The sequence below is a fragment of the Hemitrygon akajei genome, chromosome 9 (assembly GCF_048418815.1).
Source record: "Hemitrygon akajei chromosome 9, sHemAka1.3, whole genome shotgun sequence".
Classification (NCBI taxonomy): domain Eukaryota; kingdom Metazoa; phylum Chordata; class Chondrichthyes; order Myliobatiformes; family Dasyatidae; genus Hemitrygon; species Hemitrygon akajei.
The window spans coordinates 44,833,624-44,858,691 of record NC_133132.1 but is presented as its reverse complement, the minus strand read 5'-3'; the positions used below and the strand labels follow the sequence as shown (position 1 = coordinate 44,858,691).

The following is a 25,068-nucleotide window of genomic DNA, read 5'->3' as shown; positions in this document are numbered from 1 at the left end:
ATGAATTACACAGCAGGCCCCTGAGTAGATATATACTAAGCTTTCCATGAACTCTATAGGCAATCTCTTCCTGTTATCAAAGATCAGGCAAAGGGTGGAAGGACTAACACCAATAACAATACTTTGCACCGTAAATAGAGGCAATATGACAATCTGTCAAATGTATCATTCTTCTTTCCAATTTGTTTAATGAAAAAAAAAGGTCAATGCTATCATCTGCCATTGTAGCAGAATAGTCTTCATGCACAAAAGCAGGTATGCATTCGTTGGCAGGCGACAAATTACATCAATAATTAATACCCATTGGGCACAGTTTCCTACTGAACTCATTTTAGACAGTGATCTGGAGCAGATCAGCTTGCTGATTCTCCTCTTCTTAATTCAAGGCCACTGAGGTGATTACAAGATTCTTTGACCATGTGTCATCTTGACCAGGTGCACTTGCTATAAAACTTTATATTCTTTTCTCAATAGTTTTGGCTTTGCCTTCACAATTAGTTCCTCTACATTAAGTCCCGCTGCTGTCTGTAAGGAGTTAGTACGTTCTCCCCGTGATCGCGTGGGATTCCTCTGGGTGCTCAGATTTCCTCCCACAGTCCAAAGATGTACTGGTTGATAGGTTAATTGGTCATTGTAAATTGTCCTGTGATTGGGCTCAGGTTAAATCTGGGCAGCACGGCTGGAAGGGCCCACTCTAGGCTGTATTTCAATAAGTAAATAATATAAGTAACCAGACCACAGAAACAAGCCCTCTTCCTGGGGGAGTATTACTATGTTTTGTTCAAATACGCATTAATTCCTAATTTTTTTTTACATTTAGGCTGTGTTTACACTGGAATCTTACCTTTAGAATCATTGAAACTTTAATAAAATTATAGATTTATATAATCGATTATATAAATAAAAAAAATATTTTTATAGTTTTATAGAAATTTATTTCATGACATTCTTAAGGTACAAACGTTCCAACATTCCAACTTAGTTGTTGCATCTAAGCAGTGTATCACATGCTTTTTACTCAAAGTGATTTGTACATCAAGGCAAGAGGATATATCTAGCCACATTTCCTTACAATGCGCTCTGACAGGTGCCAAATAACCAGTTCCAATGCAATAAGTGTCCAATGAGTGGAGTTAGACGCCACACAATATGTCCATTTACACAAATACCCAATGCCCCACTCCAGAAACACTGATAAATGCCACTGCAGCTAACTTCTCCTTATAGTTTTCATGATAAGCCGATCAATATGTTTGACCCAATGGTGATGACTGGGAAGCTCGTGTTACATTACCCCCCCTTTTTAAAGTTACGTATTATTCCTCAAGAGTAAATGGTTCTTGTAAAACTTTATAATCAGCCCGGACATGTTCTTCGGTTTGATCGCTGATCAGTCAATGCACCCACCTTCCTAGAATGCCTCGACATTGTGAGGCGAGGGCTTTCTGTGGAATGGTATCATGACGAGGCTGACTAGGATTCAAGTCGGTTGACAAAGCCAGTTAGTAGGGATTGTCAACAGCATCTCCTGCAGCGGCCCAGGTGCTTCATAAGCCTGTGTGCATAGCCCTTTGCTGTACTCACTTTGTACCTATGATTGCATGGCTAAGTAGAGCTCCAATGGCAAATTTAAATTTGCTGACAGCATAGAGGGGGGAGAATGAGAATATGGTCGACTGGTGCCATAACAGCAACTTCTCACTCAACGTCAGCAAAATGGAAGAGCTGATTATTGACTACAGGAGGAAGAAACTGGAGGTTCATGAGCCCGTCCTCATTCGGGGAACGTAGATGGAGAGGGTCAGTAGCTTTAAATTGCTTGGCAATGACACATCAGATGATCTGTACTGAGACAAGCACGTAAGTGTCATCACAAAGAAGGTACTTCCTTAGAAGCTTGTGCAGATTTGAGATGTCACCATCAACTTTGACAAACTTCTTTCGATGCAGAGTGGAGAGTGGTTGCATCGCTGCCTGGTATGGAAACACCAAAGCACAGGAATGGAAATGGCTACAGAAATTGGTGGATACAGCCCAGTCCATCACAGATGAAGCCCTACCCACCACTGAGTACATTTACATGGGACACTGCCACAAGAAAGCATCATCCATGATCAAGGCCCCCCACAACCCAGGCCATGTCCTCCTCTTGCTGCTATCATCAGGCAGGAGGTACAAAAGCCTTAGGCCCCACATCACCAGGTTTGGGATGCCTTGCAAACATCCCGAACCGGCATGGATAACTTCAACGTCCACAACTCTGAACTGATTGTATGACCTACAGACTCACTTTCACGACTCTTTACCACTCAAACCCTCAGTATTTTTTAAACTTGTACAGTTTTTCTTCTGTCTCCAATTTAGAATCTCATCTGGAGGACTACACCTATTCTTTTCCATACCTTGAAACTAATGGCATTGTGACCACTGGATGCAGTGTTCCCCTACACAAACTTCTGTCACCTTCCCTGTCTCATTCCCCAACAGGAGATCAAGTATCGCACACTCTCGTTGGGACTTCTATGTACTGATTAGGGAAACTTTCCTGAACACATTTGACAAATTCTATCCCATCCAGTCCCTTTACGGTATGGAAATCCCAGTCAATATGTGGAAAGTTAAAATTAATCAACTATCACAACCTTATGTTTCTTGCAACAGTCTGCGATCCCTCTGCAAATTTGCTCCTCTAAATCCCGTGGACCGTTGAGTCATCTATAATATAGCCCCGTTAATGTGGTCACCCCTGTCTTATTCCTCAGTTCCACCCATATAGCCTTAGAAAATGAGCTCTCCAGTCTGTCCTGTCTGAGCACTGCTGTGACATTTTCCCTAGCTATCAATGTCACCCCTCCCACTCAATCACATCTAAAACAATGAAACCCTACAATATTGAGCTGCCACTCCTGCCTCTCCTGCATCCAGGTCTCACTAACAGCTACAATGTCATAATTCCACGTGCTGATCCATGCCCTAAACTCATCCCCCTTTCCTACAATCATCCTTGCATTGAAATATACACAACTCAGAACATCAGTCCCACCATGAGCAACATACTGATTCCTAACTTTACATGTAGGCTTAACAATATCTTTCCCACAACCATTTCACTATCTGTTCTGGCACTCTCATTCCCATCCCCCTGCAACTCTAGATTAAACCCCCCCCCCCCCCACCGTGCAGTACTAGCAGGGCTCCAAGTGGCCCTCCAAGTCGGGACTTTCCGTACAGGTCCCCCCTTTCCTGGAAGACTGCCCAACGATCCAAAAATCTGAAGTCTTCCCTCCTATAACAATCTCCTTAGCCACATGCTACAATGTATGATCTTCCTACTTCTGGCCTCATTTGCACGCGGCAAGGGGAATGATCCTGAGATCACCACCCTGGAGGTCCTGCCCTTTAACTTAGCACCTATCTCCCTAAACTCACTTCGCAGGACCTCGCCATCCCTCCTACCCATGTCATTGGTACTGACATGGAACATGATCATTGGCTGCTCACCCTCCCACTTAAGAATCCTATGGCCTCGATCTGAGATGTCTGTGACCCTGGCACCTGGGAGGCAACATACCATACAGGAATCTTGTTCTTGGCCACAGAACCTCCTTTATGTTCCTCAAATCAACGAATCCCCTGTCACTACATCTTGCCTCTTCTACCCTCTTCCCTTCTGAGCCACAAAGTCAGACTCAGTGCCAGAGAACTTTCCTGTGCTTGGTCAACCCTCCCAACAATATCCAAAGTGATATACCTGTTGTTGAGGAGAACATCCACAGAGGTAATCTGTGGTGGCTGCCTATCCCCTTTCCCCCTCCTGACAGTCACACAGTTGCCAGTGTCCTGCACCTTGGCTGTAACTACCACTCTGTAGGTCCTGTCAATCAACCCCTCAGCCACCCCATTGACCCGGAGTTCATCGAGTTCCAGCTCTAATTCCTCAACATTGTCTGAAAGAAGCTGCAGCTGGATGCACATCTTGCAGGTGTATTTGTCAGGGACACTGGAGGTTTCCCTGCCTTCCCACGAGGAGCATTCCACTACCCTGCTTGGCATCTTTCCTGTCCTAGCTGTGCAATAGGAAAGAGAGAAATTTAAAAAAAAATAAACATGAAACAAAATCTACCTACAGCCTCCACTTTTCCTCGCTGAAGGCTCTACAAGCCAAAGCTTGGACTCCCTGCTCTCACAATGGCCACCCGGCTTAAACCCAACTTCTCTATTTTGGCCCTTGCCAAATGCCTAATTATGATTAATCCAACATCTCCTCGGGGACTGTGGCCCACAGAATGTCCCAAAATAATCCCACTTGCTTCTTTTGAAGTCTCTCTCCCGTGACATGATCCAGTGTCTCTAAGGGAACTGTGGCATGCAAGGAGGTCTCATTGTATCTCTTCCTTTTGCAGCCTCTCGCCATTCAAATTGCAATCTACCTTCCTGTTGTCAGCAGTAAGTGGATAAACTCACATTTATCCATATTATATCATACACGCCATATCTCAGCTGGTTTCGTTGGTGCTATAAACGAAGATAAAATTAATAGAGTTGGCTAATCAGGAAATATTTCTTACATTACTGTACTGTCTTACTGAACAAGATAAAGGCAGTTTGTAAATTCAATTACCCTTAAACAGTTTAAAGCTATGTCTCTACGTCAAAGTGATATTGAGGACAAACTTCGTTCTTTACGCCACAAAATTAAGATGACACCATAAGAAACAGTAAATGAAATTAAAAGAACATAATAAATAGAAATGGGCCATTTTCCCCCTTGTATCAGCAGCAGCATTCAATAGTGATCTGTTTTTCTAGTGCCACATTCATGCACTAACCCCATTAGCCTTGATTATAGGATTATACAGCCCCTACCCATTTATTCTGACCAAGCTGCCTTCTCGAGCTTGTTCCATTTGGTCACATTTGGCCCACATCCTAAAACCTTTACTGTCCGCAAAACTGTCAAAATGTCTTTTAAAAAGCTGCAATTGTACCCACCGCAACCACTTCTGGCAGCTTGTTCCATAAACCCACAATCCTCTGTTCGAAAAACTTACCCCTCACGTCCACTTTAAATCTCCCCCCCTCACCTTCAGCTTATGCCGTCTACATTGAGATTCCCCTATGTAGGGGAAAACTACTGTAACCATCCATGTTATCTGTGCCCCCCTCATAATTTTATAAACCTCTATAGCAAGGAGTCCCAACCATTTTTTATGCCATGGACCCCTGTGATTAAGTGAGTGCTCTGTGGATCCCAGGTTGGGAACTCCAGTTCTATCCTTCACTCCAATGAAAAATATCCCAGTCCTCACCCTGTAAGAAAGTCCAATACAGGGCCCCATATCCTTTCAAAGATGTCCCCTCTGTCCTTATTACATAGTCTCAGTCTCTCCAAATGTAAAGTATTTGCCCGTTCTCTCAGCCACAGATCATACGTAGGCACAGGACTGAGGATTTTTTTGGTGCGGTGCACCTCTGCTGTGTATGTTTACTTTTGCCTTTATATTATTCTCCTTTTCGCTGCTCAATATTTAATTCGATTTTGTTATGGTCGCGGTTTTTGTGGATGTGCTGTATTTTTTTTTGTTGTTTGTAGAAAAAAAGAATAAAATATATTTTTTTTAAAAAAAGAAAAATATCCCAGTGTATCCACTCTCTCTTTATAACTCAAGCCCACCAGTGCTGGCAACATCTTTATGAATCTCTTCTGCACCTTCTCTAGCTTAAACTCATCCTTCCTGAAGTATGTTGACCAATGCTGGATACAATATTCTAGGTATGATCTCATCATCATCTCTTACTGCTGTAATATGACATCCAGACTCCACTGATCAGTGCCCCACTCAATGAAAGCAAACATGCCATTTGTCTTCTTCACCATCCTGCCTTTATGCGTTGCCACTTTCAGTGAACTATGTACCTGTACCCCTACGCCTCTCTGTTCTACAACACTCCCTTGGGGCCTGTCTATTTGTCTTACCATGGTTTGACTTCCCAAAATCTAATGCTTTGGATTTGTCTAAGTTAAATTCGATCTGCCATTCTTTTGCCCAGTTTCCCAGTTATATCTTCTTCATCACACATCCAATTTTAGTGTCATGTGCAAACTTACTAATCATTATTCTCATCCAAATTGTTATGACATATGAAAGACAACAGCAGACCAGTCACAAATCTTTGCAGCAGATCCCTAGTCACAGGCTTCCAAAGCAATAAGCAGCTCTTCAATATTGTTTTCTTAATATCTATAAGTCTACTAAGCTCCTCCTTGAATTTACATAGCAAATGAGGCCTCCAGAGTGGCCTCCAATGCAAAATTTCATGATTCACTGCCAAATGGATGAAGAACTCTCTTCTCATTTCTGTCCTGCTTGGCTATGCCCCTGAACACAGCAGCAATCAACATGGGGACCACTTTCAAAAAAAGCCAATCTAAAAGATACCTTTCAAAATAGCTAATTAAAAGTTAATCCCAACAAGAAGTACTTTAGCACCAACTAAATTTGCAATGAAGCCAACCCAGAATTTGCAAAGAGAAAGAGGCAGCAACCTCATACAAAAGTTGTGATGAACTACTTACCCATGCGTACATTTCAGGTCAAACTACACTGTCAGCTGCCCTTCTCAGTATACAGGTCTTCTACACTCCATTCTGCGTATCCAAACCCACAAACAATTTACAGGGTATTTAATGGTAAGATCAATTTATTCTGTAAACACTTACACTTATTGCAAACGTCAATAGTCAATGAACATTTCCTATGAACTGAAACTTGATCTTATCAATGGGAATATGCATTGCAGACAAACAAACAGCACTGATACTTCTGTATTCAGGATTTGCAATTCATCATATCCTAAACGTGAAAAAATACACCACGCTGACTAATCACGCAGCTTGACAAATACCGCTAATTCACGTTGAGAAGTGGCAAAAGAGCAGCCTCCAAATCAGTCCTTACTTATCAACAGGGATGTGTATCCATGTTAAAGCAGTTCCCTGTTATTGTGGAAGCACCACATATCCAGGTGCTTCATTCTCAATATGGCAGCAGCCCGAACCAGACTATGTTTCAGATTCGTTGTTGCTATAAGCTGCCTCCAAGTGTATCTGTAGCACATATAAACTCCCATTGGGATTGTAAGCCAGTGATCTCCTTGGCTACTACAACACAGGGTGACGATCCACCAGCCAGGGGAGTGAAATGCCCCACTGGCATGTTCACACTTATCTGACTCTTACATAAACCTGGCTGAGTAACCTTACACATTCTTCGTCACCTAGAAAATAATTTCAACATCAACCAACTGTATGGTAGAAAATCACTGACCAGCCGCAGTGTGCCACAGCCACTTGGAGATTCCCACACCTGTAGAGGGCTGGCGCACGTAGGACTGGGGCACTGTCTAAAGGATAAGCACAGGGGGTAAGATACGACAAAAGGCAGAAGACTACTTGAAACACAGAGCTTAAAAGAACACAAAATCTGAAAGAACGTACAAAGTGCTAGATGAAATTTAAAGGGAAATTAAGAAAGCAAAATCGAGGCAGGGGGCAGGGATGCATGGAAAGTATTGTGAAATTGTTGTTAATGCATTTTAAATAGCACTGTTCCCTGTATTACCTCACCTGTCACTGTCTGCCAAATCGAGGAAGAACTGTTTGTTCCCACACTTCGCTGACCGTTAATCAGCTCTTATTAGTATATGGCTCCAATTCTAATTGCAGTAAGTTTGTTCCTGAAATTCCTGCAGGACAAGATCCGCATCATCAAAGATCCCCAGCACCCAGCCCGTGCCATCTTTTCGCAGCTGCTATCAGGCAGGAAGTATAGAAGCCTGAAGCCCTCCCCACCATTTGGTTCAAGAACAGCTCCTTCCCTTCAATTTTTTAGTTACTGAACCAAATGGCAAACCCTAATCACTACAGTTTCGCAAGACTATGATTACTTTGCACTTGAGTAAGTGGACTCTTTTGCTCCTAATCTTCTTTTTTTTTTGGTAATAATTGTGTATAATTTATTAACTTCTGTTTTCTGAATGTTATTTATCTGATACTCTGGACAGCAAATATGCATATACATGTACATGGATGTGAGGTGTATGGAGGGATATGGTCCAGGTGAAGGTCAGTGGGACTAGGCAGAAAAATGGTTTGGCACAGCCAAGAAGGGCCAAAAGGCCTGTTTCTGTGCTGTAATGTTCTATGGTTCTATGCACCTGTGAGATGCTGCTGCAAGTTAAGTTTTTCTTTGCACCTGTGCACACACATGCATGATAATAAACTTGATTTTAATTTTAAGATAGCGAGCTATTCCAACCTGAGTCTGGCCTATGTCCATTGACAGAAGATACAAAAGCTTGTACCAACAAGCTCAACCGTAGCTTCTTAAAAATATCACGTTCTGTCTTTAAAATTTCCATAATCTGTCAAACAAATCTGTACTGTATACAAGGTATTGATTTCTTGCATGAGATGCATTAAAAACAAATTAAGCTTAAACCTAATGTGGACTGATAGACTGAAAGAAATAAATTAGGTTATTTGAATGTTATGTATGTAGGTGAAAGGCTGTAAAAATATTGAAGGTTGTGTGCCAATGTTTTGGATGAAAGCTCAGTATATTTACAATTTTTTTTAAAAACATGAATGACTTTTGGTAGCATGAGGAGGAAATACTTTGAAATAAAACCAGCTCAGTGACAAGTGCAATTCAGCGTGAACAAAAGAAGTAAATGTGAGGCAGTATATTTTTGGGAAAAGACAAAGAAACTGCAAATACATTCAGTGGAAACTTTGCTGGGTAAATATGAGCAGAGTGATGTGGATGTTCCAATACACATTTCCTGAAATTGTTTGTGCAGACCACAAAGCCAGCATAATTATCATTTTTATAAATAGGAGCACAGAGTCAACATGCAATGATAAATTTAGATAATAACAATTGCCCAAGAACAGTTACTGAACCTTGTACTGATTTGGCCAACACAGAATGTTACAAATGCAAAAGACATCCACTGCAGATTTAACAGACAGGTGCAGGGGATGGATACTGTCGCTTTAAATCAACACTCACTCAATCCTTCCACTCATTGGAGAAGCTAAAAGAAGTCTTAATACTATTTACTTTGAACTGATGAAGTTAAGGGACAAGAAAAAGAATTCCCAAAGCATGGGGCATCAGCGATTATATAGAATGTAAGATAGTACAGCACAGGAATGGGCCCTTTGGCTCACAAGGTTGTGCTCAACTAAATAAATTAGTAATCAAATGACCAACTAAACTAATCCTTTATGCCTACACAATGTCCATATCCTTCCATTTTCCTCACATTCATGTGCCTAATCTAAGCATCTCTTAAAAATTCCTAATGTACCTGCTTCTACCATCACCCCAGGCTTCACATTCCAGTCATCTGCAACGGGCAGACAGCTGTGTTTAAAAAAAACCCAATTTGTCCCTCACATCTCCTCTGGTATTAGACATTTTAACCCCAGGGAAAAGATACTGTCTGTCTACTCTATTTATGCCTTGCATAATCTTATAAACCTCTATCAGATCTCCCCTCGGCCTTCGGAGAATACAACCCAATTTCTTCCCGCCTCTCATTATAGCATGTCCTCTAACCCAGGTAGCAGCCTGGTAAATCTCTTCTGCACCCTCTCCAAAGCCTCGACATCCTTCCTATTACAGGATGACCAGAAATAAATGCAATGTTTCTATGTGACCTATGTAGAGTCTTATAAAGCTGCAACATAACTTCCTGACTTTTGTACTCAATGCCTCGACTGATAAGGGCAAGCATGCCATATGCCTTCTTAATCACTCTATCAACCTGTCAGCCTCTTTCAGCGAGCTATGAACTTGGACCCCACGATCCCTATGCTCATCAACACTGTTGAGGGTTTTGCCATTAACAATGTACTGTCTCTACGTTCGACCTACCAAGGTACAACACTTCACATTTGGCTGGGTTAAACTCCACCTGCCACTTCTCCACCTGTATCTGCAACTGATCTATATCCCATTGTACCCTTTGCCAGCCATCCACACTATCCACAATACCAATCTTCATATCATATGCAAACTTACTAACCCACCCATCTACATTTTAATCCAGGTCATTTACACACGTCGCAAACAGCAGAGGTCCCAGATCCCTGTGGAACACCACTGATCACAGACCTCCAGCTCAAACTAATCCATTCTACCACTACCCTCTGTCTTCTATGGGCAAGCCAGTTCGGAATCCAAAGGTCCAATTCATTATGGATCCCATGCATCTTAGCTTTCCAGTAACTTTCCTACCACTGCCAGACCATAGCTCCAAGATTATCCCTGGTTCGCTTTTTGAATAACAGAACATCAGCCACTCACCAGTCCTCTGGGACCTCATCTTCAGGAGGAGGGAAAGATATTGGACAAGAACCCTGCAATTTCTTTACTTGCCTCCCTCAATAACCTGGGGTATGTACCATCAGGTCCTGGGGACTTATCTTTAAGAGACCCAATACTGCCTCCTCTACTCTGAACTGCCCTAGCATATTAACACTCTTGGCTCTGATCTCCATATCCTTCATGTCTTTCTCCTTGGTAAATACTGATGAAAAGTACTCATTTTGGGCCTCACCCACACCCCCTGCATCCAAGCAAATGTTCCCCTCTTTATCCTCGAGTGGCCCCACCCTCTGACAAGTTCTCTTTAATCCTATTTGCCAAGGATTCTCCTGAGTTCCTTTCCGGCTTCTCTATAAACCTCAAGCATTCTGTTCCATTGTAGTTTCCTAACCTTGACATGCTTTTCCATTTTCTCCTTGACCACCTCCTTCGACTTCCAAAGTTCTCTTACCTTCCCATCCTTGTCCTTCCGTCTGACTGGAACGTACCTACCCTTTACCCTGTACTCTGTGCAGTTGATCTTTAAACACCCTCCAAATGTTGACGTGAACGTCCCCCAAAACAGCTGTTTCCAATTAACTCTCCCAAGTTCCTGCCTAAGGTCCTCGCAATTTGCCCCGCTCCAGTTTAATACTTTCCTGCAGGGTATGTATTTATTCCTATCTATAGCTGACTTGAAGCTCACCCACTGTAAAGTCAGTCATCTGGCCAGTCTCGTTACCTAACAACAGATCCAGTACAGCCCCTCCTCTTGTTCGACAATCTATTTATCGATTTTAGAAGCCTTCCTGGATGCACCTAACAAATTCTGCCCAATCTAAACCCCATGCACTAAGAAGCTCCCAATTTACATTAGGGAGGTTGAAGTTCCAATGACAAGAACTCTATTGTTTTTATAAATGAACTGTGATGATCATACAAATACTCAAGATGCCAATGCACCAGGAACCAGCCTTGTAGTTTAGGGACCTTGGTCAAAATCCAGCTCAGACCATCCAGATGAAAGGCTGTCCTGTCTGTCAGCTGCAAGCGTCCTGTGTAAAGTCTCAATCCAATCTCAAATGGTCTCAATCCTTAATCAGCGCTAATTAACAGCCTTTCACAGCAAGGTTATGGGCTGGCATGCAGAGTGGAAATAATATCATGCTGGTTGATATGGTACAGGGTATACTTCAGCAGTTGATGTGCAACAGGATGGAGGCTGTGATTTGGCTAAGCTAATAAGATTTCAGGTTATACTCCGCAATGGGAAGGTTTCTGCAAGCCAGCGGCCCCGCTCGCCAGTCTGAGCAAACAAAAATACATCCATATCATGAGATTCAAACTTTGCAGGTCATTCTCCAACAGATGGCAACCCCATGTGATCATCACACTCTCACAGTGTCAAGAATAAAATCTTTCAAAAATGACTGCAAAATTGGAAAATAACCATGTATAGCCCTACAAGGAACAAAAAAAATAGGCAGATAATTGAGGCTTCTTTTGTTCTATTAAGAAACCTATTTGAACAGATCATGTGCCTTCTGGGAGAGAGGCTGTTAAACCCTGAAATCCAACAGGGGATTTCTCTGCATATTTATACACCACTCAAAGCAAACAGTACAACCTGCACTTCAAAAAAAACCCTGCCTCCTTCATCCCCTGCCCGTCTCAAAATCTCTTCACTGCCAGATAAAAGCACAGTCTTGGCCTAAGCACACAATTCTTGTGGAAAACTTGGTCACCTCTTAACAGACCTGTAGCATCTTTCAGGATTTTCTTTAATCTTGACTGCCAGGGATATCTCAAATATCCCTTCTTAAATATATACTCCTACTCCCCTTGTACTCCACAAGGGACTTACTTGATCTCACTGCCTGTACCAGACATGTGCATCATCGTATTTCCAAAGTTCTCTAATCCTGCCCTCTTTGCACATGCTGACCCTGAACTTTTTCCCTATCTCACCTTTGAAAGTGTCCCAGTTGCCAGAACACAACCTCTCCCAATCCACTTTTACCATTTCTTACTTGACCCCATTGAAAACAGTCTTCCCCCAATTTAGGACTTTAACTTGAGAACTGTAAAGTCACAGAAAATTAGAACAAGGATACAGGCCCTTCAGCCCAATGAGTCCATACTGACCATGGTGCCCACCCTATAACCCCTAATTCCTGCAATTGGCCCATAGCCCCCTAAGCCCTGCCCTACCATGTTACCAAGTACTTCTTAAATGATACTATTATACCTGCTCAACAATGTCCCTTGGCAGCTCATTCTATACACTCAACATTAGATAGATAGATAGATAGATAGATAGATAGATAGATAGATAGATAGATACTTTATTCATCCCCATGGGGAAATTCAACTTTTTTCCAATGTCCCATACACTTGTTGTAGCAAAACTAATTACACATTATCTGTGAAAAAGTTGCCCCTCGAGTCCCTTTTAGATCTTTCCCCTCACCCTAAATCTTTGCCTCCCAGTTTTGGACTCCTCTGCTTTTTAAGTTCAAAGTTCAAAGCAAATTTATTATCAAAGTACTTAATGTCACCATATACAATCCTGAGATTCGTATTCTTGCAGGCATAGTCATTAACTCCAAGAAACACAACAGAATCATGCACCTTAAAACTGCCCTCTCGTGCTAGCCTTTTCAGCCCTGGGAAAAAGCCTCTGACTATCCATACGATCAATCCCTCTCATTATCTTGTACACCTCTATCAGGTCACCTCTCATCCACTGTTGCTCCAAGGAGAAAAGGCTGAGTTCACTCAACCTATTCTCATAAGGCATGCTCCCCAATCCAGGCAACATCCTTGTAGATCTCCTCAAATAAAATTTAAGGTTAATTATCATTCAACCATACATGAATACAGCCAAACAAAACAGCATTCCTTTGGGGCCAAGGTGTGAAACATACACAGCACATTCGAGATACCCCTACACACACACACACACACACACACACACACACACACACACACACACACACACACACACACACACACACACACACACACACACACACACACACACACACACACACACACACACACACACAACCACAACCACAACCACAGTCGACCCTCCTTATCTGCGGGTTCCATACACACAGATTCAACCAACCGTGGATCGGGAAAACCCGGAAGTTCTCTCTCCAGCACTCGTTGTTTGAGCATGTACAGACTATTTTTTCTTGTCATTATTCCCTAAGCAATACAGCATAACAACTATTTATATAGCACTTACATTGCATTAGGTACTATAAGTAATCTAGAGATGATTTAAAAGTTCCGTTCCTGAGTCTGTCTTTAAGTCAGATTTGAAGTCGGAACAGGTACATCCGGTATTATTTAGCCTCATTTAGTCAAACGTTTGTCTTTGTATATAGTATATATTTTACCATTCTATGTATATAAAGCACTTAAGAAACGCATGTATTTCAATAATTAAACCACTGCATTGCTTAGTGATAATTGTAGCTTTCATCGGGGCAGGGCCTTTCACATGTTCCATTAAAAATGTTCCGATCATTGACCGACTGTAGCCTAATGCTTTTCCGATGACCGAGGGTGTTTCACCTCTTTCCAATTGCTTTATTACTTCCACTTTATTTTCAATTGTGATCCTGGTTATTTTCGTGAACAGTAACCCTGCGGATTCAGAGCTGCGCCGGGTCCTAAAGACCACCGCACTGAGACAGGTTAAATAAGGTCCGAGGTTCCGCTGGGTCCTAAAGACCACCACACTGGTCAGCTAAATAAGGGACTTGAGCATCCGTGTTTTTTGGTATCTGCGGGGGGGGGGGGGGGGTCCCGGAACCAATTCCCTGCGGATAAGGAGGGCCGACTGTACGTAGTCCAAGTCCCTGAGCGACATGAAACCAGGGTGGTACTCGCTACTGAATTTGCTTCATTCATGGCTTGTTTCAAGTCTGCACTCTTTTCATCAGAGTGCATGTGAAGTGTGCTGGGATGTTTGCCACCTTGCATGAAAGATGCTTCTTGCAATCCTTGTATATGTGTCCCCTTTGCAAACAACCAAAGCAGGCACCATTTTCTTTCAGGAAGGCACACTTCTCCTTACAAACCTTTTTCATCAACTTAGAGCATGAATCCAAAGTGTGTTCAGAACAGGCAAACCTCATCATTAGTTCCAGACTCAACCTTTGCTTTACCTTTCACAAATCTGCTTCCTTCAACCTCGGACTGGATTCATGATCCAGTTTTGTTCACACCGTTACTTACAGCTGATGATGTAGCTTTGTATTCTTACCTAAACACTGGCTGTGTAATAATCTTCACTTGCCTTTCAATAAAATCAACAATGTCAGTGAAAATAACCTTATTGCTGTGCCTTTTTTGCAGTTCACTCACCACTGATCTCCATTCTTTTCTAAGTTCAGGTAGCAATTCATCCAAGATAATCGACATACTAACAGGCATGTTCAACTCACACATGCCCTGCACGTCTTTCATACCACCGCAACAACCTTTAGGAAAAAGATCGTTGTCTTGAAGGCCTTTCGCTTCTTCCAATTTATTACACCACCAAGGAAGAGCCTTTTCCAGGTAGGTCTCAGTGATTATCTGCTCATCTCCAAAACTTTCCTGTAGTAAAGCTTTGGCCCTCTGATATCGTTCTTCTGGGCTGGCTCAATCGCAATTCTTGACAAGCTCTCTAGGGTAACCTCCAGTGTACTGTTTGAGAAAGAAGAGGTGGCCCTTACAGCCACCATTTTGCGAACTGATTTCTTGCTCTGGGATAATTTAAGGCATCCACTTTGTGAGACTGTCCTAGCAGCCTCCATTTTGTGAACTGACTGTCGACCTTTCTGGCCAACACCACACACTGATCCATGCCCCAAGATCTGCGAGGCTTCTTGCAGGCATTTTAGTTATCAGACCTTCCATGTTCTGTCCTTCTGGACTTGCTTGCTCTAATCTCTATATTTACAGAGTCATAAATACATTAGCTTCAAATTTCTCATGTGATTAACCTTGGGAACCACGTGTGCCAAACTAGTTTAAACCTACCCAAATGGCACCAGCAAGTCTCTCCTCCAGAGTATTAACTCAATTCAGATGCAGTCTGTCCCAGAGGGTATCCCAACAGCCTTCCTGCATACACCATCTCTGTAGCCGCTCATTCGCTTTTTTCTCCTATTCATACTTTGCTATGTGGCAAAGGACGTAATCCTGAGATTGCAACCTTAGATATTCTCCTTTCATCTTCTGCCTAATTCCCTACATTATCTTTGCAGGGCCTCATTTCTTCATGCCTCTGTCATTAGTACCAGTCTAGACCGCATCTTAAATATGACTGACAACACCAAAACCAGGGCAGATCAGAATGTAGCTGCTGCAGACTGTTCACCATGATGTGCCATGTCCTATGACGTGGGAGATCATGGTCCATGACTATGATCGTACTTGGGAAATTTTTCTACTGAAGTGGTTTGCCATTGCCTTCTCCTGGGCAGTGTCTTTACAAGAAGGGTGACCCCCAACTTTCATCAATACCCTTCAGAGATTATCTTCCTGACATCAGTGGCCGCATAACCAGGACTTGTGATCTGCACCAGCTGTTCGTACAACCATTCATCACCTGCCCCCATGGCTTCACGTGACCCTGATCGGGGGGAGAAGCAAGTGACCCTTGCTCAAGGGTGACCTGCAGGCCAGTGGAGGGAGGGAGTACCTTACACATCCTTTAGTAGAGACATGTCTCCACCCTGCCATCCTGCAGACCATTACACCAGAATATAATAAAGAAACAGGAAGCTTGTTGGAAAAAAATTCCAATAACAAACTGCAGCCAAGATTTTATATTCAGGAAAAGATTGTATCTGGAGACAATAGTTAGCAATATTGTAAAATATTAATTTCTGGCCAACACGCTGATGAGGATTGTGTGTATTGCAATCAATATTTTAATCCAATTCACATGTATAAAGTCACTTTGCTATTTGCACAAGTCAGGTGACTTTACACCTTATGAAGAAAGCCAAACAAGTCCCACACGTGGAATACTAAAGGCACTGGAATAACACACAACGATAGAAGATCAAAATGCAAATAAAACCCGCAGGAATTTTGGATTTCTCAACAATCAGGCTGATATGAGGACAGAAAAATAATTAACATTTCACGTCATGACATTTCACCACCTGATGACCCAAAACATTAATTCCTTTTCTCATTGCACAGTCGCTGTCTGACCTGCTAATTATTTCTTGCATGGTATCCAGATGCATTGTGGCTTGGTATGACGTTGAGAGTTGTGGATACAGCTCAGCATGCCGCAGAAACCACCGCCCCCTCCACGTCTACAGTTCTAGCAGCCTTGCTAAAGTAGCTTACATAATCAACCCCACCCCTGGACATTCGCTTTTCTCCCTCGTCATCAGTTTGGGCAGATGATAACAAAAGCCAAAAAATTCATACTACCAGGGTCAAAGACAGCTTCTGTTCTGCTGATATAAAACTTATAAAAGGATCGCTTAGGATGCTAAGATAGACTGTTGACCTCACAATTCATGTCATTGTGGTCTTGCACCTTATTGTTTATCAGTGTTTCACCTTCTCTGTAACTGTAACACTTCACTCTGCTTTCTGTTACTGTTTTACCTTGAACGACTTCAATGCACTGGTGTATTGAAATTATCTGTGAAAGGCATTCCACGATGCAAGACGAGATCTTCACTATCTGTCAGTACATATGACAATAATAGACTGATTTAACAAATGCATCAGCTTTTGTTCATGCAAAATCAAAATAAAATCAAAGGTGAACTTTTAATTTTCCATGAACCTCAATCCCAAGTTTATTTCACATCATGGAGCTTATATTAAATGCGACGCTGTTCTTTAGAGAAAAAAAAATCAATGAATTCTACTGTCACCTTTTAAGCTTGTGTGCTATCTTATTCTATCCATTAACTACCTTACTGGATCCTTCAGGAAAAACTTCATCTCAATTTTGCTTTTTAATTCATTGCCATTTTGTCTTTACACATTGTGCATGGAATTGTCTTCAGAAATGAACATGTTCATTATCACTGGGTCCAGATCTTCAAAACTTCTTAGGAGTGTGGGAGATTAATTCCCAATACAGATTACAGCTGCTGGATAAGACCACTTGCCGCCAGATAAGCACAATTAAGGATAGAAATGCAATGTATTACATCAGAATAAATGCAACTTTTTTCTTCAGTTTCCAATAATCTCCTTTGTAATTACTTGGCCAATGTTTCACCAGAGTTGATGTACAAATCATCCAATATTTTTCTTTATGCCACAGTTCAATGGCTTTGGGGTCTGAGCTGGTTATTTCTCACTCTTTGCCTGGAAACATAGTTAATTTGCATGCATAAATTCAAAATTGTAGTAATGGGAGAGGACAAAACATCAACTTAACTTCACATAACTATTCTTCTTTCAGAACAATATAGTCACAACTTAATATTCTTATTACTACGGTTTACAATGCATGGCATTCTCCATCCATTATCTGCTTCATTACCACCTTCAGAATGGGAAGATACCCACAGACAATCTACTGAAAAGCTGTGCTGACCAACTGGCTGGGGTGTGTAGGGACAACTTCACCCCTCTCACTTCTTGCAGTCTGAGGTTCCCACTTGCTTCAAAATGGCATCAATTGTACCGGTGCCCGAGAAGAATGGGGAGGCCTGCCTAATTGACTACCATCTAGCAGCACTTAAATCCATCGTAATGAAGTACTTTGAGAGGTCGGCTATGGTTCAAATCAACTTCTGCCTCAGCAAGGACTTGGACCCGTTTCAATTCACCTAATACCACGACAGGACTACAGCAGATGCTACTTTGCCGGCTCTCCACTCTGCTCTGGAAAAGATGGACAACCGGAACACACATGAAAGGCTGTTGTTCACTGACTGCAGATTGGCATTGAATAGTATCATCCCCTCAAAACCTACTGTCAAGATCTTAACACTTAGGGTTCTGTAAAGCACTGTGCAATTGGATCCTCGACTTTGCTATGTTTTGCAACTTCAAAACATTACACTAATTCAGAGGAGTCTGAAATGTGTCTAACTTTGTGTTTACTTTCAGCGAGGCACACACGTATCATGTGGTAGTGACATGACGCATGCAATTCACGTATTTTTACATATAACCGATAATGAATTATGAACAGCAAAGAATCCTTAATTAAACACTATGTTTACAAGATTGCTACAACATTAAATACACAGCAGATTTCCTCACTGGAGGGGGGGGGGGGGTCACAGTCATAAACTTCACCTTCTCCTCACTGACCATCAACACTGTCGCGTGTCAGTGAATGGTGCTTTGACCCCGCCATGCTCTTTCTATATCTATGACTGTGTGTCTCAGCAGAGCTCCAACACATCTACAAATTCGCAGACGACACTGCTGCTGTTGGCAAAGGCACAGATGGGGTGCTTGTTGAGTGCTGTCATAATACCAACCTTGTGCTCAAGAGCAGCAAAACCAAGGAAGTTTAGGAAGGCGAAATCAGGTAAACTAACACGAGTCCTCATTGAAGGGTCACCAGTGGAAAGGGTAAGCAGTTTCAAGTTCTTGGCTGTCAACGTCTTGGAGGTCCTATCCTGGCCACAGCACATATATCAGAATCAGAAACAGTTTTATTATCGTGAAATTTGTTAACTTAGCAGCAGTTGTTCAATGCAATACATAATATAGAAGAAATTAATGCAAAAAAAACAGAAATAATGTGTATTAAAAAAGGAGGTAGCATTCACGGGTTCAATGTCAGTTTAGGAAACGGATATGAACACCATGAAGGTGCACCAGCATCTCTACCTTTTCGTTTCAAAAAGTTTGAGGAGATTTAGTATGTACTTGAAGGCTGGCAAATTTCTGCAGATGTAAGGTGGAAGGCATTCTGAGTGGTTGCCTAATGGCCTGGAATGGAAACTCCAATGGACATGAACACTTCAAGCTACAGAGAGGGGTAGACTCAGCAGGTCCATCACAGGAACAACTCTCCCCACCACTGAGGGCATCTACAGTAGGAAGGCTGCAACCATCATTAGGGAGTCTCACCATCTGGGCCATGTCCTGTTTTCTGATGTAGCCATCAGGCATGAGGTACAAGGGTGTGAAGACCCACTGCCAAACTGAAAATCCCTAACACTACCTCGAACTCTATTTTCTCTCTCACCTTGCACCACTTTTTAATTTGATTATTTTATTTTGCCATGAACATTATGTATAATTTATGTTAATTTCAGTCTGTTAACTTGTGTTTGTAATGTACAGTGCTGCAACTGCAAAAGGCTAACTTGCAAGACACTTATACCCTGGGTATATATGCCTTTGGCAATAAACTTTAACTTTTTCCTTCATAGTTATGTTTTCTCTTTGTTCACCAAGTTTTTCCCCTTTCAATTTTGTATAAGGAGTTGATTCCTGAATGGGGCATGATCTGATTACACTCTGATAACCAACTCACGTGTTAGCCTCAACTCAGGGTTATGGCAAACTGATCTTGTGAACACTGATGCCTAGTTCTGGTTTTACCTGCACCGACCCATGCCACCCAGTTAATGATCTACTTGAACAGTTGTTTCCTGTGGTAGTAACCTTTCTGTCAACCGTATTCTTTGGTGCAGCAGGATTTCTAGGATGCCAGAATGCCCTGTTATTGGAGAAATACACACACACACACACACACACACGTTGCCTTTCAGTGACGTTGTGCTTGCTACTGTTATGTGGGGTTGGTTTACTTGTTGATGGAAAGCCGTTTCCATCGTGCCAGCCATCGATTGGCCTGTTTGAAATCTGTAGCAGCTCTTTCCCATTGCTTAGCTTGTGTGCTACAGCACAGGTGTCTGGTTTCAGACATCTCCGGGGTATAAGAATAACATGTGTGGGAGACTCTCTCTTCGTTCCCAGGGCATCTTCACACCAAAGGTCGTGATTGGTGAAGGACGATTGAGAAAGAGTGTTGCAGACATAGACGTCCCCCCCACCCCCCGCATTTGTTTAGTTAAGTATCCATTCACAGCATGCTCAGTTCTTTGGTTCTATAATTTGGGGAAACGTAATGGAGTATCCGTTCAATGAAAGGGTAACTGAATGTCCTGTATTGTGGTTCTGGATAGTTTAGACAAACACTTGTTCAGCTAGATGCCTAATTTCATGTTTAACTGTTTATTTTTAAATAGATAATTAATGTACCCATTTTAAATCTGCTTCATTCACTGGATCCTTGAACCTGCCCCCTCATGTTACAGCTACAGAGGACAAAATGGAAGAACCATGCACACGAACATACTCAACTCGTTAAATCACACCAATGCCTCAGTGGCTGAATGTTGTCTCCTGTCCAACAGACCTCAGTTAAGTCCTGGTTTTCCCCATACTTGCATGCTGATTGCTTGGAAGATACGTGGGTCAGCCGAAATCAGTACCTTCGAGTGAAGGGCGGGGGTGGGGGGGAGCACGGGGAGCCACAAAGCAGTTAATGCAGCAAGATGCATGTTAAATATGATCCCAGCTTCAGATCAACTGACCAACAGGAAGTAGCAGCTAGAATTAGCAGGAACTATCTGAGAGACAAAGTCAGTATCTTTGAATAGATAAGGTTAGAATCCATGTCAGGAAAATCCTGCCCGGATACAAATATCCAGTTCTCCAAGCAACAGTGTGGCTTTCGTGAACCACCCACAATCAAAGCTCACTGTGTCATTTAACCCTCACACTCAAATACATACACTGCATAAATAGGCATTCAATATCTCTTATCTCAGCAATATCACACTGAACAGTTTCAATATAAATCATCACCTTTGTTAAACATTGTTTAAAATTTGGTAAAAATTTCTGAAACGACATTTATTTCTGTACTGATCCATTTGGCTTCCCAACTCTCCAAAATCAGATTTAAAAAAATAAATAAATGCCTTCTAACCCAAACACATTACTGAGAACTCTCCGAAATTCTCCAGCAATTCCTTCCATTGTCAATAATTCATTATCTTACAAATGCATGTGGGTGTGAGCGCCACTTCAAATACTCTCACGCTGATTAGTAGTGGCTAGCCCAGAACTCTGCAGCAGCACGCCAACACAGTCTGTACAGTTACTGAACCATTTAATCACCAACAAAAATATCACCTCCAAAATGTGTAACTCAATTCATTTCATTGAAACAGTTGATAACCTGACTCCCACAAGATTGTTTTAATTTCTCCGCCTCCTTTGCACATATTTCGAAGTGCTGAGATACATCCTTGGATATGCTAGGACACGTCATTAGTGATGTAGCCTGAGGTCATCTGGTCCTTCCACATTGGATACTCTTGCCCAGGTGACCCAGCCAGTGCTGATCAGGCCCTGCCTCGTGTCCCGGTAACGCTGGTCCACGGGTCACACCTCTTGATCCACAGCCATCTGGAGGCTCGCTCAGCAGCTTCTGTGACGGTCCTGACGGCTCTTTTCTTTGCAGCCCCCATAATGCCAAGGAGAGAGTAGGTTCTGCAGAGCGGGCAGCCAGCAAAACATCTACACCCCGCCCTTATAGGCTCTCCACCCCCTGCCTTTGGCACTCTCTACCAGCTCTTGGTATTTGGCTTTCTTACGTTCAAACGCCTCCTCAATCCGGTCTTCCCAGGGAGTTGTCAGTTCTACCATGACCACCTCCTTTGCGGTTTCTGATAGAATGACCACGTCAGGCCTCAGGGGTGATGATGGGATGAAGGAAAATAACACATTAATGGAAAGAAGCGGGCATTTGTATTTAACTCTAGCACAGGTTTATTCTATCATCTATGGAGGGAAAAAATAACCACACCAATTCAGCCCCACCCACCTCCTCAAGGATCCTTTAATTGCATTTTTATGTGTGTAACAGTTTGATAATGCACTTTGCAATGTCACACACTGGGAGGAAAGTAATATGCTCTAGCTTTGTATCACAGTCAAAACAAGAGTCTGATCGCAAAGCATTCAGTGCTTGGTTATTGGTGATGTCTGCAAATATATCATCTGCTATTTGTGAAATCTTTGTGCAATTTTACTAGAAATTTTCAAAAGGGGCCCTTTTTCTCTTTAATTAAAGACGCAATAAAAGAAATCAGGTCAAACAGGTCAAGGAATGCACTTGCTGGACGTTTTTGAAAATATATCGTTCAAAGCAACTGATTCAAGTTACCTCATGAATGAGTCATTACAAGCAGCAATATCTTTTTAAATGTGGGAAGATATTCCAAGGTAATTCATCAAAATTGCCTGTAAAAAATGTTGAGGTAATAGGAGAAACTACAAATCTGCCAGAACTCTGGTGAAAAATCAATGTGGCAACAAAGAAGATGAGAAGGCAGTGGAGCTGTCATTGAAACGCATGTTGAAGCCGGCTCACGGGTCATGACTTGACAGCTCTGAGGAAAAAGAGGGGATCGAGGTTAGGTATTTGCAGGGACTATTGAGGTAAAGAAAACCATTAGCTGGAGATCCTTCAGGAGTAGAAACAAAGGTAACACTATCAACTGGAAAACAGGGAATAGGACGTAGGGAGTGATGACAAAGTCAAGTTTATCAGCAGGGGGTGAGGGAGGATGACAATACTAGTGATGATTAACAATTACAGTATTTATAACATTGAGAACACTAGAAAGATTGAAATAACAGTTTTGCGGAAGATGAATATAATATTAAGAAGTATATGGGGACGTGAGAAGCCGCTGAAATCAATGGAAAAAGAGTAAAGCGACATGGGTAGAGTCTTTCCTTAAGGAATTTATCTTAGCCCCAGGGACCTTTAAAAAGTTAGCTACCAAGAGTGATTGTAGGAGTTTCCCACTGATGACTGGAAAACTCATTTGCAACTCTTCAAATTATTCTACTAGGAGTATTCTATAAACACCCTCTCCCCCAATAATAAGAGACACCGAGGTGAGCTTTTGGAAAGATGCAACAATAAAAGGGTTGTTGTCATGAGTGAATTCAACTTCCCTAATCACTGGTATCTTAGTGCAAAAGGTTTATTATGGGGCAGAACTTGTTAGGTGTTTCCAGCAAGGATTTCTCACTCAGTAGCCAGTTTATTAATGCAAATATCTAATCAGCCAATCATGTGGCAGCAAATCAATGCATTAAAGCATGCAGACCTGGTGAAGAGGTTCATTTGTCGTTCAGACCAAACATCAGAATGGGGAAGAAATGTGATCTAAGTGATTGTTGATGGCAGAAGGGGGTGGCTTGAGTATCTCAGAAACTCAAAGATTCAAAGTATATTTATTATCGACGAATTAATAATTTATACAACCTTGGGATTTGTTTGCTTATCAGGCAGTTGCAAAGCAAGGAATCTGAAAGAACCCAATTAATAAAATAAAGACTAAAACCCGGTGCCCACAGAGAAAGAGATAAGAAAATAAATCATGCAAACAATAGAAGCAAGCGACAACAACAGCGTTCTGAACCAAATTGAGTCCTTAGATTCAAATCCCTGGAGCAGGCCCAAAGCCTTGGTCTCAGTTCAACATATTAGTGGGGCAAGTCGCCGCTAAGTTCGCAGACATGAAGCACGGTGCTAGCAGCAGTCTCACAGCCTTAGTGTTGCAGAGAGAAGAGTCCCCAGACTATCTGGGCTGGCATTTAAATTGTCAGAACCTTGTACTTGGGACCAGGCTCCGCTGTGACAAATCGCTCCAGGCCTAGATTTTGCAGCTGGAGAAACCGTTCTCAACCTCTCCAAATCAGCTCGGTGCTCTGAGCGATCGAACCTCCCCCCCGACTCTCGACACCTTGCCTTTCCAGTCTACACGGGCTGGCATTTTGATTGTCCAAACTGTGTATTGTACCTTGCATTAGGACCTGAGCCTGGCCGTGGCAAATTGCTCTGGGTCTAGAACGTGCCGGCCAGTGGTTAGCTTCAGATCTGGATTTTGCTGCTGTAGAAGTCGTTCTGGACCTCACCAAATCATCTCAGCAGTTAGAGTCATTCACCATCACATCCGGGTAAGACGGACTGGCAACGAAACTCCTCCATCCCATCTTCTCACCTCCAAATCGTCCACTCCAACTCCAAGTGTGTCGATTGTGCAAGGCACATCTCTCAGGTTTGCTTTGCCCTCATGTGCCTCTTCCTTGTTTGCAATGATAGTTTACCACAATTTACTTTAAAAAAAGTTATTAGTAATGATTTTAATCAAATTCCTTTGCTTTCGAACCACAAGTAAGCAGTCACACATCTTCAGTAGTGCCATCTTAAACTGGGATATCCTGGGGTTTTCACGCAACAAGTCACAGGTGTTCCCAACCTGGGGTCCATGGACCTCATGGTTAATGGTAGGGGTCCATGGTATAAAAAAGGTTGGGAACTCCTGCTCTCCAGTTTAGAGAATGGTGTGAAAAACAAAAATTATCCAGTGAGTGGCAGTTCGGTGGGCAAAAGCGCTTTGTTAATGAGAGAGGTCAAAGGAGAATAGGAAGATTGGTTCAAGCTGACAGGAAGGCGATAAAAACGCAAATAACCACACATTACAAGAGTGGTGTACAGAAGAGCATCTCTGAATGCACAACACATTGAACCATGAGGTGGATGGTCTACAGGAGTAGAAGACCACGACTGTACACTCAGTATCCCACACCTAATAAAGTGGTCACTGAATCCATGTAGACAGATCGAATAGAAGGGAAGCCAAAG

General features: G+C 42.3%; 1 protein-coding gene across 11 annotated transcripts in view; it reads right to left on the bottom strand.

Annotated features, from left to right (window-relative positions):
- sobpa (sine oculis binding protein homolog (Drosophila) a) overlaps nucleotides 1–25,068 on the bottom strand; it is a 305,749-nt gene that overhangs the window by 30,233 nt on the left and 250,448 nt on the right. For 7 of the 11 annotated variants that reach the window (XM_073055857.1, XM_073055859.1, XM_073055858.1 and 4 more), the window contains one exon: nucleotides 18,860–19,000. The exons of the other annotated variants lie outside the window; for them this stretch is intronic. In XM_073055857.1, the coding sequence (XP_072911958.1) occupies nucleotides 18,860–19,000 (141 nt within the window). The remainder of the gene's footprint in view (nucleotides 1–18,859; nucleotides 19,001–25,068) is intronic. 11 annotated transcript variants of the gene reach the window in all.